The following is a 16663-nucleotide window of genomic DNA, read 5'->3' as shown; positions in this document are numbered from 1 at the left end:
AAAAAAATTGTCGCCTTAATGCCTAATCCGCAATGCCAATGTCGCTTAGAAAAAAAAAAAATCAATAAACCACTATATACTCACCTGTCCGCCATAGTCCACGTCATCCAGAGTGTCCCACGGCGATCTCACTTGTAGAATAGTCACATTGGGAAATGTGACTGCTCTAACTGGCCGCCGGAGATCTTTCTCATGCAGCAGTGAGAAGACATTAAGGGACAGTAAGGGACATTACCGGAAATAATCAGCTGATTAACTCCAGTAACCTCTCTCACGGCAGCTCGGTGATACACTGACAGGAGGTAATCGCTCGTGCAGAATATCGCCGGCTGTCTCAAAGTCATCAAGATCGTCGTGGGACATTATGGATTTTCTTCTCTGCGGACAGGAGAGAAATATTGTGGTTTACTATTTTATTTTTGTTGCAGGAGAAGTTGGCATCAGTGGATTAGGAGTTCGGTAACTATGGTTTAATTTAGATTCATAAAAAGATGTCTGTTATTATTTCAAATAGAGGACTTGTCTGTGTGTGTGTTTATAACATCACTATGGGGTTAGTAATTGGGGTGGCTTCTAGACGCCTCTCTATTACTAACCTGTGGGCTTGATGTCACCTGATAATACAAAGGTGACATCAACTCCCCAACTATCACCCCACTTGCCACAGCTACAGGGCAAATGGAAAGAGTGAGGCTAATATCTTATATGCGCCTTTCCTGGGGCGGCTGAGAGCTGATGTTTTTAGTTGGGAGGAGGGGGAGTAATATCCATGGCACCTTCCTAGGCTATTAATACAAGGCCCACAGCTGTCTGCCTAGCCCTTGCTGGTTAGATTTTATAGGGCGGGACTCCATGTAAAATGTTTTCTGGGGTCTCCCTGTAAACTAGCCAGTAAAAGCTAAGCTAACAGCTGTGAGATATTAATAGCTTGGGAACCTTTACGGCTTTTGGCTCCTCCCCATAATATTATCAGCCCTCAGTCGGCTTTCCCTTTGCTGGTTATCAAATTATGCGGGAGCCCGCGCAATTGTTTTTTTTCCATTTTTTTCTTTAACCCCCTCTACCCCCAAGGGTGGTTTGCACGTTAATGACCAGGCCAATTTTTACAATTCTGACCACTGTTCCTTTATGAGGTTATAACTCTGGAACGCTTTAACGGATCCCAGTGATTCTGATAATGTTTTCTCGTGACATATTGTACTTCATGATAGTGGTAAAATTTATTTGATATTACCTGCATTTATTTGTGAAAAAACAGTAATTTGGCGAAAATTTAAAAAATTTCGCAATTTTCCAACTTTGAATTTTTATGCAATTAAATCACAGAGATATATGTCACACAAAATATGTCTACTTTACATCAGCACAATTTTGGAACCAATTTTTTTTTTCTTAGGGAGTTATAAGGGTTAAAAGTTGACCAGCAATTTCTCATTTTTACAACACCATTTTTTTTTTTAGGGACCACATCTCATTTGAAGTCATTTTGAGGGATCTATATGATAGAAAATACCCAAGTGTGACACCATTCTAAAAACTGCACCCCTCAAGGTGCTCAAAACCACATTCAAGAAGTTTATTAACCCTTCAGGTGTTTCACAGGAATTTTTTGAATGTTTAAATAAAAATGAACATTTAACTTTTTTTCACAAAAAATTTAATTCAGCTCCAATTTGTTTTATTTTACCAAGGGTAACAGGACAAATTGTACAACAACTTTTGGGGTCCATTTTCTCCTGAGTATAACGATACCCCATATGTGGGGGTAAACCACTGTTTGGGCGCATGGGAGAGCTCGGAAGGGAAGGAGCGCCATTTGACTTTTCAATGCAAAATTGACAGGAATTGAGATGGGACGCCATGTTGAATTTGGAGAGCCACTGATGTGCCTAAACATTGAAACCCCCCACAATTGACACCATTTTGGAAAGTAGACCCCTAAGGAACTTATCTAGATGTGTGGTGAGCACTTTGACCCACCAAGGTTTATAATGCAGAGCCGTGAAAATAAAATAAAAAAAATTTCCCACAAAAATTATTTTTTAGCCCCCAGTTTTGTATTTTTCCAAGGGTAACAGGAGAAATTGGACCCTATTGTTGTCCAATTTGTCCTGCGTACGCTGATACCCGATATGTGGGGGGGAACCACCGTTTGAGCGCATGGCAGAGCTCGGAAGGGAAGGAGCATCATTTGGAATGCGGACGTAGATGGATTGGTCTGCAGGCGTCACATTGCTTTTGCAGAGCCCCTAATGTACCTAAACAGTAGAAACCCCCCACAAGTGACCCCATATTGGAAACTAGACCCCCCAAGGAACTTATCTAGATGTGTTGTGAGAACTTTGAACCCCAAGTGTTTCACTACAGTTTATAACGCAGAGCCGTGAAAATAAAAAAAAAAAAAGTTTCCCCCAAAAATTATTTTTTAGCCCGCAGTTTTGTATTTTCCCAAGAGTAACAGAAGAAATTTGACCCCAAAAGTTGTTGTCCAATTTGTCCTGAGTACGCTGATACCCCATATGTTGGGGTAAACCCTTGTTTGGGCACACGGCAAAGCTCGGAAGGGAAGGAGCACTGTTTTACTTTTTCAACGCAGAATTGGCTGGAGTTGAGATCGGACGCCATGTCGCGTTTGGAGAGCCCCTGATGTGCCTAAACAGTGGAAACCCCTCAATTATAACTGAAACCCTAATCCAAACACACCCCTAACCCTAATCCCAACGGTAACCCTAACCACACCTCTAACCCAGACACACCCCTAACCCTAAATCCCAACCCTATTCCCAAACATAAATGTAATCCAAACCCTAACCCTAACTTTAGCCCCAACCCTAACTGTAGCCTTAACCCTAGCCCCAACCCTAACCTTAGCCCTAACCCTAGCCCTAATGGGAAAAAAGAAATAAATACATTTTTAAAATTTTTCCCTAACTAAAGGGGTGATGAAGGGGGGTTTGATTTACTTTTATAGCGGGTTTTTTAGCGGATTTTTATGATTGGCAGCCGTCGCACACTGAAAGACGCTTTTTATTGCAAAAAATATTTTTTGCGTTACCACATTTTGAGAGCTATAATTTTTCCATATTTGAGTCCAGATTCATGTAAGGTCTTGTTTTTTGTGGGGCGAGTTTGACGTTTTTATTGGTAACATTTTCGGGCACGTGACATTTTTTGATCGCTTTTTATTCCGATTTTTGTGAGGCAGAATGACCAAAAACCAGCTATTCATGAATTTCTTTTGGGAGAGGCATTTATACCGTTCCACGTTTGGTAAAATTGATAAAGCAGTTTTATTCTTCGGGTCAGTATGATTACAACGATACCTCATTTATATCATTTTTTTATGTTTCGGCGCTTTTATACAATAAAATCTATTTTATAGAAAAAATAATTATTTTTGCTTTGCTTTATTCTGAGGACTATAACTGTTTATTTTTTCGCTGATGATGCTGTATGGTGGCTCGTTTTTTGCAGGACAAGATGACATTTTCAGCGGTATCATGTTTATTTTTATCCGTCTTTTTGATCGCGTGTCATTCCACTTTTTGTTTGGCGGTATGAGAATAAAGCGTTGTTTTTTGCCTCTTTTTTACAGTGTTCACTGAAGGGGTTAACTAGTGATATAGTTTTATAGGTGGGGTCGTTACGGATGCGGCGATAGTAAATGTGTACTTTTATTGTTTTTATTTAGATAAAGAAATGTATTTATAGGAACAATATTTTTTTTGTTTTTTTATTTTTTTGGGGGGAATTTTTTTTTATTTTTTTTTACGCATTGGAATATATATATATTTTTTACACTGTAACATTGCCCCGGGGGGGGGCATCATGTTATAGTGTAAGATCGCTGATCTGACACTTTGCTGTGCACTGTGTCAGATCAGCGATCTGACGTGCACTTTTCTTATACTTCCTGACGCCTGCTCTGAGCAGGCGCAGTGAAGCCACCTCCCTGCAGGACCCGGATGCCGCGGCCATCTTGGATCTGGGCCTGGGAGAAGAAGGAGGAGGTAAGAGACCCTCGCAGCAACGCGAACACATCGCTTCCCCCGTGAGTGCGGCTGATCGTGCTGGACGTACTATTCCGTCCTTGGGAATTAGCGCCCACCCCACATGGACTGAATAGTACGTCCAATGTCAGAAAGGGGTTAAACTAAGAGCTGCTTACAGTTCATTCTGTTAACTCTCCTACATAGGCTGGTGACAACGTGTGTGTGTGTGTGTGTCTGTGTGTGTGTCTGTGTGTGTGTTTACTTACATACTCTGTAATGCGTGTCTGGCTGAAAACTTTTCATTACTAAGCCTAGGGCTTGGTGTCAATGACAACTACTGACACCAAGCCCTGATCCCATTACCCTCATGCTACTGCATCAGAATGAAAAATGTGGTGTTGAACCAAGAAATTACATCACAAAACTTTTTCTTTTAATATCTTTATTTAGCTTAAAAAGCCTTCAATGCTGTACAAAAACGCACCAAAAATCGCAGCAAAACGTGTGTTTTTGCTATCAAGAGATGCAGAAACCTTGCAGAAATTTCTGCAAGCAAACACTCAACATGTGCACATAGCCTTATACTTTATATCCTTTAAAATACAAGTTTGATTTTGGCTTAAAAATCTGCATTAAAAACTTGATGAAAATCAGCACTTACCTTCCTCAGCTGGTAACTCTATTAATCACCCAGTCCAACATGAAAATCAAGAAGGGGCAGATTCATGGAAAGAAAAAAGAAATAAATTGTGAGTTGGAGCGTAAAATAGCAAAACAAAATTATTACTTGTACTTTTTTTTATTTTAAAAGGTTAACACCTATGCCTTACAACAATCATTGTCACCTAGCTATCCAGCATCCTGAATTTAAATTTACCCCTCAGTCTATGTTGATTCATGCCATTATAAAATTTAGAATGCAGTTAGACTGGCAAATAGTTTAAGCTGGAAACTCAATGAACAGCTCTGTATACTGTCGCGAAATATATGGATCTACAAATATGTGTAAAAACTGAGGGGATCAGTCAGCATCTGTTTATTTATTTTTTTATGGGCCAATTTTTAAATGGAAGATATAGCACCAACTGCTTCTTCCTGGGGGGGGGGGATATTTTCAGTTTTTTCCTCCACTTCTTCCGAGAACCATAACTTTATTTTTCTATCAACGTAGAAGAGTTTTACATTTAAGTGGAATAATTCATTTTATATGTAATGCATTAGAAAGCAGGAAAATAATTCCAAGTGTGGTGAAATTGCAAAAAAAAAAAATGCAATTCCACAATTTTTTTTTTAAATTTATATATATATTTATATATTTATTTATATAGCTGACCTGGCAATACGATTCTCCAGAACAGTATGAGTACGCAGATACCAAATAGATACATCGTTTTTTATTTATTTTTTAAGTGGTTAAAAAAAAAAAAAGTGTCAGATTTGGAAAAAAAAAAAAAAATGTTTTTGTTGCCATTTTATGAGACCCCTTTTCATTTTTTGGGATATGAGGCTGTGTGATGGCTTATTTTTTGCACCTAGACGTTACGTTTGTACATATACCATTTTGGGTTAGATACAATGTTTTGTGTATAAAAAAAAACCCCACATAATTCTTTTTTTTTTTCCCCATTACGCCGCTTACTGATTAAATTATTTTATATTTTGATAGGTCATACTTTTAAGAACACAGCGATGCCAAATGTGTTTTTTTTTAATAAGGCAAAAGGGCGGTGATTTGAACTGTTTTTTATTTTTTGTCTTCCTACTTTTACGGGTTTTTTTTCAAATTTTTAATAGCACTGCTATGTACAGCTAAAATCACGATCTATGAACGCCAGATAAACGCTAGTGTTCAAAAGTGAATCGTAGTGACAGGCACGGTGGTCTTCAGCAGACCTTCGGCTGTCATGCCAACCCATCAGTGCCCCATGATCACTTCATGGAAGCGCTTATGGATGTGTGGAATGACACGCTCCCTGCCACTGCATATTAAATGCTGCTGTCAGAGAATGACAGCGATATTTAACAGGTTAACAGCTGCAGGCAGAGCTCTGATCCACCTGCAGATGTTAAAAAAACATGATGGCTGAATAAATCAGCCATTATCTGCCAGGAAAGATGCTGGTTTGGCATGCAAGCCCGCATCAAAGGGAGGGACATGACTTGTCATATATGTACTTCAAAGGTTGTGAAGTGGTTAGACAATAGAGATTTATATAAATTTGGCAATAGGCTTTATTGCAAACATTCTAAAATTTAAAAATTAAAAAGGGAATTTGTCTGTAGGATCACTAAGCCATCTATGGACATGTAGGTCATAGGAAGATGAATAAAATTATACTTTAATATTTGTCTTTCAATCATTTTTATTAAACTTTAAGATAAATATGGGAAGGTAAAAGGGGGAAGGATTGGGATTGGGAATTAAAGATTATTTATTAAGGGGAGGAATGGTAATGGGAATAAGGGAAAGAACAAGGGAGAACTCCATTGTATTGCAAGGTTTAACATTAAAATAATCTAATACATTGTGGTCAACATTAAAAAGTATTAACCCCTTAGTGACGGAGCCAAATTTTTAAAATCTGACCAGTGTCACTTTATGTGGTAATAACTCCGCAACGCTTCAACAAATCCCAGTGATTTTGATATTGTTTTTTCCTGAAACATTATACTTTATGATAATGGTAAATTTAGGTCAAAATGTTTTGTGTTTATTTATTAAAAAAAAAAATCTAAAATTTGAGAATATTAAAAAAATTAGAATTTTCTAAATTTGAATGATTATCCCTTTAATCCAGATGGTCATACCACAGCAACGCATTAATAAATAATATTTCCCACATGTCAGCTTCACATCAGCACCATTTGTAAAATGTTAATTTATTTTGTTAGCAGTTTAGGAGGTTTAAAAATGTAGCAGCAATTTTTCATTTTTTTCAAGGAAATTTACAAAATTTATTTCTTTAAGGACTTATCCATGTTTGAAGTGGCTTTAGGGGTCTCATATATTGGAAAACCCCCAAAAGTAATACCATTTTAAAAACAGCACCCCCTGACATAGTGAAAACTGCTGTCAGGTAGTTTATTAAATCTTCAGGTGCTTTACAGGAATTAATGCAAAGCGGCATGACAGAAATGAAAATGTGCATTTTTACCACCTAATAGTCTCTAACTTCTGAACAGATTACTACAGCTGTCAGACTCTAAGGCCGCTATTTGGTCATGAACTTCTATGGCAAATATCAGGACCACAAAATCATAATCTGAGGGCACCAATTTGAATAAAGAGGAAGCCCCCACACTCTGTTAACCATTTATAATGATGTAGTCACTATTGACAGCAGCATCTAAGGGGTTAAACAGATATGGATGGTGCAAACTCTGATCGTGGCTGATGCAGCAAGTTGTCAGCTATAGTGTCCAGCCGACAGCTGCTGGATTGTCACCTGTATGGGGAGGCTATTCTCTTATATCTCAGGTCAGTTAAAAGACGTATTGGCTGTCATTAAGGGGTTAAAACAGGTACAACAGCAGTGTAAACAATACATTTCACACAAATGAAATACATAAACAAAACAATTGGAACATTTAACCCCTTAACGACCGCCGATACAGGTACTTAAACCACAGCGCCGTTAATTAACGGCGCTATGGAAAAAGTAAATAGCGCCCCCCAGAGTCGGATTTTCTCCGGGGTCTCGGCTGCCGGGGGTAGCCAAGACCCCAGAGAACATGATTCGGGGGGGGGGGGGGGCATTACCGACCCCGCATTTGCGATCGCCGGTAATTAATCGTTTACCGGCGATTGCAAAAAAAAACGCAATTTTTTTAAAAATTTCTCTGTCCTCCGATGTGATCGCACATCAGAGGACAAAGAAAAGGGGCCCCCGATCGCCCCCCGATACTCACCTATCTCCCCCGGTGCTCCTCGTGGCTCCCGGTGGGCGCAGCCATCTTCAAAATGGCGGGCGCATGCGCAGTGCGCCCGCCGGCCGGCCCCGGGAGAGTAGCCGAGACCCCAAAGTACATGATCGGGGTCAGTTTTACCGACCCCTGTTTTGCGATCGCTGGTAATTAACTGTTTACCGGCGACCACAAAAAAAAAAAAAAAAAAAGCAAAGTGTAATTCTCTGTCCTGTTATGAAAGGTAATTCAGTACCACAATGGACATAGAGGTCAGCGCACATACAGTGACCTGGCAATAACCCAAAAAACAAGAACGAGCTCTGAGACGTGGGAACTCTGTTGACCGCAATCCCTAATCCTCTCCAACCACACTAAAGGCAGCCGTGGATTGCGCCTAACGCTCCCTATGCAACTCGGCACGGCCTGAGAAACTAGCTAGCCTGAAGATAGAAAATAAGCCTACCTTGCCTCAGAGAAATACCCCAAAGGAAAAGGCAGCCTCCACATATAATGACTGTGAGTTAAGATGAAAAGACAAACGTAGAGATGAAATAGATTTAACAGAAAAAAATCAGCAAACAAATAGCAAAGAGGAACTTGGCTATGCAGAGCAGCAGGCCACAGGAACGATCCAGGAGGAAACAGGTCCAATACTAGAACATTGACTGGAGGCCAGGATCAAAGCACTAGGTGGAGTTAAATAGAGCAGCACATGACGACTTCACCACATCACCTGAGGAAGGAAACTCAGAAGCCGCAGTACCACTTTCCTCCGCCAACGGAAGCTCACAGAGAGAACCAGCCGAAGTACCACTTGTGACCACAGGAGGGAGCTCTGCCACAGAATTCACAACACTGTCCTCTGATGTGATCGCACATCAGAGGACAGAGAAATAGGGGGATTCGGGGACCCTATCATACTCACCGGTGTCCCTGGGTCCTCCTGCTGCTCCTCCTGGCCGCCAGGGAAAAGAAAATGGCGGGCGCATGCGCAGTGCGCCCGCCATCTGTCTCCATCTGCCGGCCGGCAGGAGAAGAGCAGTTGGGGCTAAAATTAGGGTTTGGGTTAGGGCTAGGGTTAGGGCTAAATTTAGGGTTAGGGCTGGGGCTAAATTTAGGGTTAGGGTTGTCGCTAAATTTAGGGTTAGGGTTGGGGCTAAATTTAGGGTAAGGGTTGGGGCTAAATTTAGGGTAAGGGTTGGGGCTAAATTTAGGGTTAGGCTTCTTTCACACTTACGTCGGTACGGGGCCGTCGGAATGCATCGGCCCGACATACCGACGCACGTTGTGAAAATTGTGCACAACGTGAGCAGCGGATGTAGTTTTTCAACGCATCCGCTGCCCAATCTATGTCCTGGGGAGGAGGGGGCGGAGTTACGGCCACGCATGCGCGGTCAGAAATGGCGGATGCGACGTACAAAAAAAACGTTACATTGAACGTTTTTTGTGCCGACGGTCCGCCAAAACACAACTGATCCAGTGCATGACGGACGCAACGTGTGGCCATCCGTCACGATCCGTCGGCAATACAAGTCTATGGGCAAAAAACGCATCCTGCGGGCACATTTACAGGATCCGTTTTTTGTCCAAAATGACGGATTGCGACGGATGCCAAACGACGCAAGTGTGAAAGTAGCCTTAGGGCTAGGGTTGGCGCTAAATTTAGGGCTAGGGTTGGGGCTAAAGTTAGGGTTAGAGTTGGGATTAGGGTTAGGGTTTGGATTAGGTTTAGGGTTGGCATTAGGGTTACGCTTAGGATTAGGTTTGTGATTAGGGTTAAGGTTAGGGTTGTGATAAGGGGTGTATTGGGATTAGGGTTAGGTTTGAGGTTAGGGTTGAAATTAGGATTAGGGATGTGTTGGATTTAGGGTTTTGATTAGGGTTGTTTTGGGGTAAGGGTTGTGATTATCGTTAGGGTTAGTGATTAGGATTATGGATCGGGTTGGGATTAGGGTTAGGGGTGTGTTGGGGTTAGGGTTGGAGCTAGAATTGGGGGGTTTCCACTGTTTAGGTACATCAGGGGGTCTCTAAACACGACAGCCAAATTTGCGCTCAAAAAGTCAAATGGTGCTCCCTCCCTTCTGAGCTCTGCCGTGCACCTAAACAGTGGGTTACCCCCACATATGGGGCATCAGCGTACTCAGGATAAATTGGACAACAACTTCTGGGGTCCAATTTCTCCTGTTACCCTTGTGAAAACTTGGGGCCTACAATATCTTTTTTGTGGAAAAAAAAATATTTTTTATTTTCACGACTCTGCATTCTAAACTTCTGTAAAGCACTTGGGCATAAGTTACTTAAGGGGTCTAGTTTCCAAAATGGTGTCACTTGTGGGGGGTTTCCACTGTTTAGGAATATCAGGGGCTCTCCAAACGCGACATGGCGTCCGATCTCAATTCCAGCCAATTTTGCATTGAAAAAGTAAAACGGCACTCCTTCTCTTCCAAACTCCTTCTCTTCCAAGCTCTGCGGTGTGCCCAAACAGTGGTTTACCCCCACATATTGGGTATCGACTTACTCAGGAGAAATTGCACAACAACTTTTGTGGTCTAATTTCTCCTGTTACTCTTGTGAAAATAAAAATTTTGGGGCAAAAAGATCATTTTTGTAGAACAAATGTGATTTTTTATTTTCACGGCTCTACGTCATAAACTTCTGTGAAGCACATGGGGGTTCAAAGTGCTCACCACACATCTAGATAAGTTCCTTAAGGAGTCTAGTTTCCAAAATGGTGTCACTTGTGGGGAGTTTCCACTGTTTAGGTACATCAGGGCTGTCTAAACGTGACATGGCGTCCGATCTCAATTCCAGCCAATTCTGCATTGAAAAAGTCAAACGGCGCTCCTTCACTTCCAAGCTGTGCGGTGCGCCCAAACAGTGGTTAACCCCCACATATGGGGTATTGGCATATTCAGGAGAAATTGCATAACAAAATTTATGGTTACATTTCTGTTTTTACACATGTGAAAATAAAAAAAAATGGTTCTGAATTAAGATGTTTGCAAAAAAAAGTTAAATGTTCATTTTTTCCTTCCACATGGTTTCAGTTCCTGTGAAGCACGTAAAGGGTTAATAAACTTCTTGAATGTGGTTTTGAGAACCTTGAGGGGTGTAGTTTTTAGAATGGTGTCACACTTCGCTATTTTCTATCGTATAGACCCCTCAAAATGATTTAACCCCTATAACTCCCTAACAAAAAAAAAATTTGTTTCCAAAATTGTGCTGATGTAAAGTAGACATGTGGGAAATGTTATTCATTAACTATTTTTCGTGACATATCTCTCTGATTTAAGGGCATAAAAATTCAAAGTTTGAAAATGGCAAAATGTTAAAATTTTCTCCATATTTCCGTTTTTTTCATAAATAATCGCAAGTAATATCGAAGAAATGTTACCACTAACATGAAGTACAATATGTCACGAAAAAACAATCTCAGAATCAGCGGGATCCGTTGAAGCGTTCCAGAGTTATAACCTCATAAAGTGACACTGGTCAGAATTGTAAAAATTGGCTCGGTCATTAAGTACCAAATTGGCTCTGTCACTAAGGGGTTAAATATAACAAAATCTATGGAAAAATAGAAACCCAAAGTTCCTATTTTTTTAGTGTATCTTTTAAAAGTTATTGTTTTTGGAGAATCTGTTTTCAAGCGATTTGTGAAGGGCGATTTTTTCCAAAATATATGAAAGTTTGCGTAACTCCGGTATTTTCCAATAAAAGGCTATTGAGTTTTTCACCACAAGAACAATATTGATTCAAAAATATCTATCCGCTTGAGCAATGTACTTTAATATTTGCGATTGCTTGTCTTGTTCCAGAGAAATACATGTTTTTCTTTATATATAAATGAGCTATTCCTAAGGGCAGACACTGATTGTTACGTGTTACGGAACCACTCAGCACCCAGAATATGTTGTGCAGTTATATGTATGTATAATAGGTTCCATGTGAGATGCACGTCCCGAATGCATAAGCCTGCAGGCTGCGCCCCTGGGCAGAGGGGACACGATATTCCCCTTTTGTCCTCCCCCCACCTTTGTAATTCCCACAGTAAATATCGGCAGGCTCCGGCCACCTGCGGCTATTGTAATGCATGTCTGGCCTGCCGCTTTTCTATTGACCTACCCTCTGTATCTGTGGGATATATTCTGTGTCCTGTGAGCAAAGCTTTGTTAGACTAGAAATACGTGGAGAAGCAGTGATCTTTTATATGCGCCCATGTAACCAAGCAATTCCAGCCAGCGTACTTCATTCAGACTCCAACCAACGCAGAGTGGACCTCCTGAAACGCGGGGTGCTACTGAAAGAGGTACCCTAGTTTGGTAGACCCAGTTACACTAGTGGCAGACAGCGGGATATGATACCCCCTTCTACAGGAGGAAAGGAATGAATGGAAAACAACTATCAGAAGTTAAAGAGGACTACATTAAAAGATCTGGTGGAAGCCCGAGGGTTGATCCCCAGCAAGAAAACAAAAGCGGATTTGATAGCAGCCATCATGGAACACTACAGTGCAGCGCCCCACAATGTTAACGTGGAGGAGACTGAATTCCAGAGGGAGGTAAAGAACAGACTGGCGTTCGATGGCCCAAACCCTGCAGTAGAGATCATACGAGAGGTGATGGCTGATGTGAGTACTGATCTGAAGGAAAAGATGGCTGAGCAGACCAGGAGAGCTAGCCAAGATGGAGATGACAGAGCGGACCAAAGTGAAGCTGGCCAAGATAGAGATGGCAGAGCGGAGAGTCAGCGAGCAGGGGGAGCTCTGGCCTTCGACCAGGTACCTTCAACAGTAAGCCACAAAAAGATCCAGTATAATGCCTTCTGACAGATGGGGGAGGCAGAGTAAGACATTGATGGCTTTCTACAGAACTTTGAGCGGCAGTGTGCCCTTCATCAAGTGAAGCCGGAGGAACGGGTTCAGATTCTGGCCAGCAAGCTGACAGGCCGGGCAGTGGACGCCTATCGCACGGTACCTGATGAGGACTGTATGGACTATGAGCGGATCAAAGAAGTGATCTTGGCCCGGTATGCGCTGACACCAGAGGCATAGCGCCAAAAGTTCCGCGGACTTATAAAATGCGTAACAGATACCCACGTTGAATGGGCCTGTAAATTATGGCGGTCACTGCTACAGTGGGTACAAGAGAACCAAGCAACCACTAAGGAGGACGTCCTCCAGCTCTTCTTGTTAGACCGATTCTTTAATGGACTAACCCCTGAGACACAGGAATGGCTTCGGGACAGGTGGCCAATTACTCTTGAGGAAGCCGCTCGTCTGGCCGATGAACATCATGATGCCAGGAGGCCTCAGTTGTCCGGATCAAAGATGGTCACTAGGGGTCCGCCCATGGACCTGGAGGGCCCCAAACCACTGAATATTGTAGGGGGACCTGCTAGAAACCCGGCCTACCAGTCCCCCTGGGGCGCGATGCCACACCTGCAGTCAGCTGGGCCACTGTTGTGAATTCTGTGGCAGAGTTCACTCCTGTGGTCACAAGTGGTACTTCGGCTGATTCTCTCTGGGATCTTCCGTTTGTGGAGGAAAGTGGTACTGCAGCTTCTGAGTTTCCTCCCTCAGGTGATCTGGTGAGCTCGTTAGCTTCTTCTCTACTTAACTCCACCTGATGCTTTGATCTATGCTTCCTGTCAATGTTTCAGTGTGGGACTTGTTTTTTCCCTGGATCATTCCTGTGGCCTGCTGCTCTGCAAAGCTAAGTTTTGCTTATGTTATTTTGTTGCTATTTTTCTGTCCAGCTTGCTTAATTGGTTTTTCTCGCCTGCTGGAAGCTCTGAGACGCAGAGGGACCACCTCCGTACCGTTAGTCGGTGCGGAGGGTCTTTTTGTCCCCTCTGCGTGGTTATTATAGGTTTTTGTGCTGACCGCAAAGTTATCTTCCCTATCTTCGTTCTGTTCAGCTAGTCGGGCCTCACTTTGCTAAATCTGTTTCATCTCTATGTTTGTGTTTTCATCTTACTCACAGTCATTATATGTGGGGGGCTGCCTTTTCCTTTGGGGAATTTCTCTGAGGCAAGGTAGGCTTATTTTTCTATCTTCAGGATTAGCTAGTTTCTCAGGCTGTGACGAGGCGCCTAGGTTCTGGTCAGGAGCGCTCCACGGCTACCTTTAGTTGTGGTTTGATAGGCTTAGGGATTGCGGTCTGCAGAGTTCCCACGTCTCAGAGCTCGTTCTATTATTTTGGGTTATTGTCAGTTCACTGTATGTGCTCTGACCTCCATGTCCATTGGGATTCTGAATTGCCTTTCATAACAGGCAACCTGCAAAGACAATGTTCCAACCGGAGTCAGCTTACCCAGTGGCCAAAGGCGGGAACACCTACCTTCAGCCGGGCTGCTGTACACTGCTACCAAGGCGAAGCTGAACTGGCATTGGGGTCTACAACTAACCAAGGGGTGGAAGAGATGGAGGAAGTGCTGCATGAAGTAGACCCCATGCAGGCAGCCCGGGCAGATAATCGACAACAGCATCGACAGGTCATGTGGGTTAATGGGAAACGTATGCAGGGACTAAGATTCCGGGGCAACTTTGACCCTTGTGAAGCCTCATCTCGTCCGGGACCAAGAGAAGACGGACCAGACAGTGGCAGTCCTTGTAGCAGGGGGAGCTATACATCCACTGCCCACTGCCAGGATTCACCTGAACTGGGGAGTCGGGGATGGCCTTGTTGAGGTCGGCTTGATGGAGGATTTGCCTGCAGACGTCTTGCTGGGAAATGACTTGGGGCCTATGTTGTCTCCCTTCTCGGTTTCCCCTCTGGTTGAGACATATCCTGTGACCACCCAGAGACAAGCTCAAGCTGCGGAGGCAGAATCACACTCAGAGGAGGCCGAGGTAAGACATCCCAGCCCTACACGTATTCCCATAGCCAGACACATTTCTTGGGCCACCCCAGATGAATTTAAGAGTGAGTTTGTAGGGAAGCAGGGACTCCTCTACCGGATCACAGAGCAGCACCATACAGAGACGAGCCCTACTATAAAACGACAGCTGGTAGTTCCCAAGAAGTATAGGCAGGAGTTACTGCGAATCTCTCATGACATACCCTTGGCCAGGCACTTCGGTGTCAGTCGCACCAGGCATCGTCTGACACAAAACTTCTTTTGGCCGGGGGTAACCTATGATGTTCGTCAATACTGCCAGACCTGAGACAGTTGCCAGCGCATTGGCAAGAGGGGAGATCAATGCAAGGCCAATTACGCCCCCTCCCCATTGTGGAGGAACCATTTAGCCGAGTAGCGGTCGATCTGATAGGGCTGTTAGCCAAACCCAGTCAGTCAGGGAAAAGGTATATGTTGACAGTGGTAGATTATGCCACATGGTATCCAGAGGCGGTTGCGTTACCCAACATACTAGCAGAGACGGTGGCGGCCGCCCTGCTCCTGGTTTTCTCATGGGTTGGATTTCCCCGAGAGATTATCTCGGACCAGGGTACCCAGTTTACAGCAGAGGTGACCAACCAACTGTGGAAGCTGTGCGGCATAAAGTCCATTAGAAGCGCCCCATACCACCCGCAAACCAATGGGTCGTGTGAAGGCTTTAACGGGACGTTAAAACAACTCATTGGGACTTTTACCAGGACCTACAGGGACTGGGAGAAATTCTTGCCACACCTCCTGTTTGCCTATCGGGAGGTGCCCCAAGAATCCACAAGGTTCTCCCCGATCGAGCTGGTATACGAGAGACTGGTAAGGGGACCCCTAGAACACTGGGAAGGGGAGGGCCTCATAGAAGGGGTACTTATTGTACCCCATGTGCTGGAATTCTGGGACCGCCTACAGGAGCTGACCCAGGCTGTACATGAGAACATGCAGGTGACCCAGCGGCGCCAGCGCATATGGTACGATCGGAGGGCCAGAGAGCGCACCTTGGAAATAGGACAGAAGGTCCTGGTGTTAGAGCCCACCAGGCAGAACAAGTTCCAAGCTGCATGGCAGGGGCCCTACCAGGTAGTGGGGAAAATAGCCGACAAAACCGCCGATTGTGACGGCCCCAGGGTTATCCGCATGTTCCACGTGAATATGCTGAAGCCCTACAGGGAGCGCCCTGAAGAGGTAGTGGCCATCTGTGCACCTGAAGCAGAGGATTTAGCCGGACTTCCCTTGCCGGATGTCTAAGGGGAAAGGACTCAGTCTAAAACATGGGACATGGGACCAGGTACACTTGGGTCAAGACCTAGCCCCCGGGGAAAGACAGCAGGTGGAGGACTTGTTGAGGCAGCGACAGAGGATGTTTTCGGGAAGACCAGGGTACACTCGCCTGGCACAACACAAAGTTGAGACCCAGGATCAGACCCCCCTGCGACAAAACCCCTTCCGCGTCCCCGAGTCTGTACGAGTGGGGATGCGACAAGAGATACAAGAGATGTTGCGTTTAGGCATCATTGAAGAGTCATATAGTCCCTGGGCATCCCCCAAAGTGTTCGTGCCCAAGAAGGATGGGACTACACGGTTTTGTGTAGACTATCGTAAGCTCAATGAGAAAACAGTGACGGATGCATATCCCATGCCGTGTGTGGATGAGTTGTTAGACCGGCTGTCGGAGCAAAGTATTTGACCACCATAAATCTATGCAAAGGCTACTGACAGATTCCCCTTAGTACGGACACTATTCCCAAGTCGGCATTTGTCACCCCTTTCGGCTTATTCCAGTTTCCAGTTATGCCATTTGGGATGAAGAATGCCCGCCCCGGCGACCTTCCAGAGGCTGGCTGACTGGCTTCTAGATGGTCTCCAAGACTATGCTT

General features: G+C 43.8%; 1 protein-coding gene across 1 annotated transcript in view; it reads right to left on the bottom strand.

Annotated features, from left to right (window-relative positions):
• LOC138670279 (sarcoplasmic/endoplasmic reticulum calcium ATPase 3) overlaps window positions 1-16663 on the bottom strand; it is a 319975-nt gene that overhangs the window by 185295 nt on the left and 118017 nt on the right. Inside the window, exon 2 of the mRNA XM_069757474.1 lies at window positions 4654-4671. Within this exon, the coding sequence (XP_069613575.1) occupies window positions 4654-4671 (18 nt within the window). The remainder of the gene's footprint in view (window positions 1-4653; window positions 4672-16663) is intronic.

This window comes from Ranitomeya imitator, chromosome 3, assembly GCF_032444005.1.
Source record: "Ranitomeya imitator isolate aRanImi1 chromosome 3, aRanImi1.pri, whole genome shotgun sequence".
NCBI lineage: Eukaryota > Metazoa > Chordata > Amphibia > Anura > Dendrobatidae > Ranitomeya > Ranitomeya imitator.
This window is presented reverse-complemented; position numbering and strand designations above follow the sequence as displayed.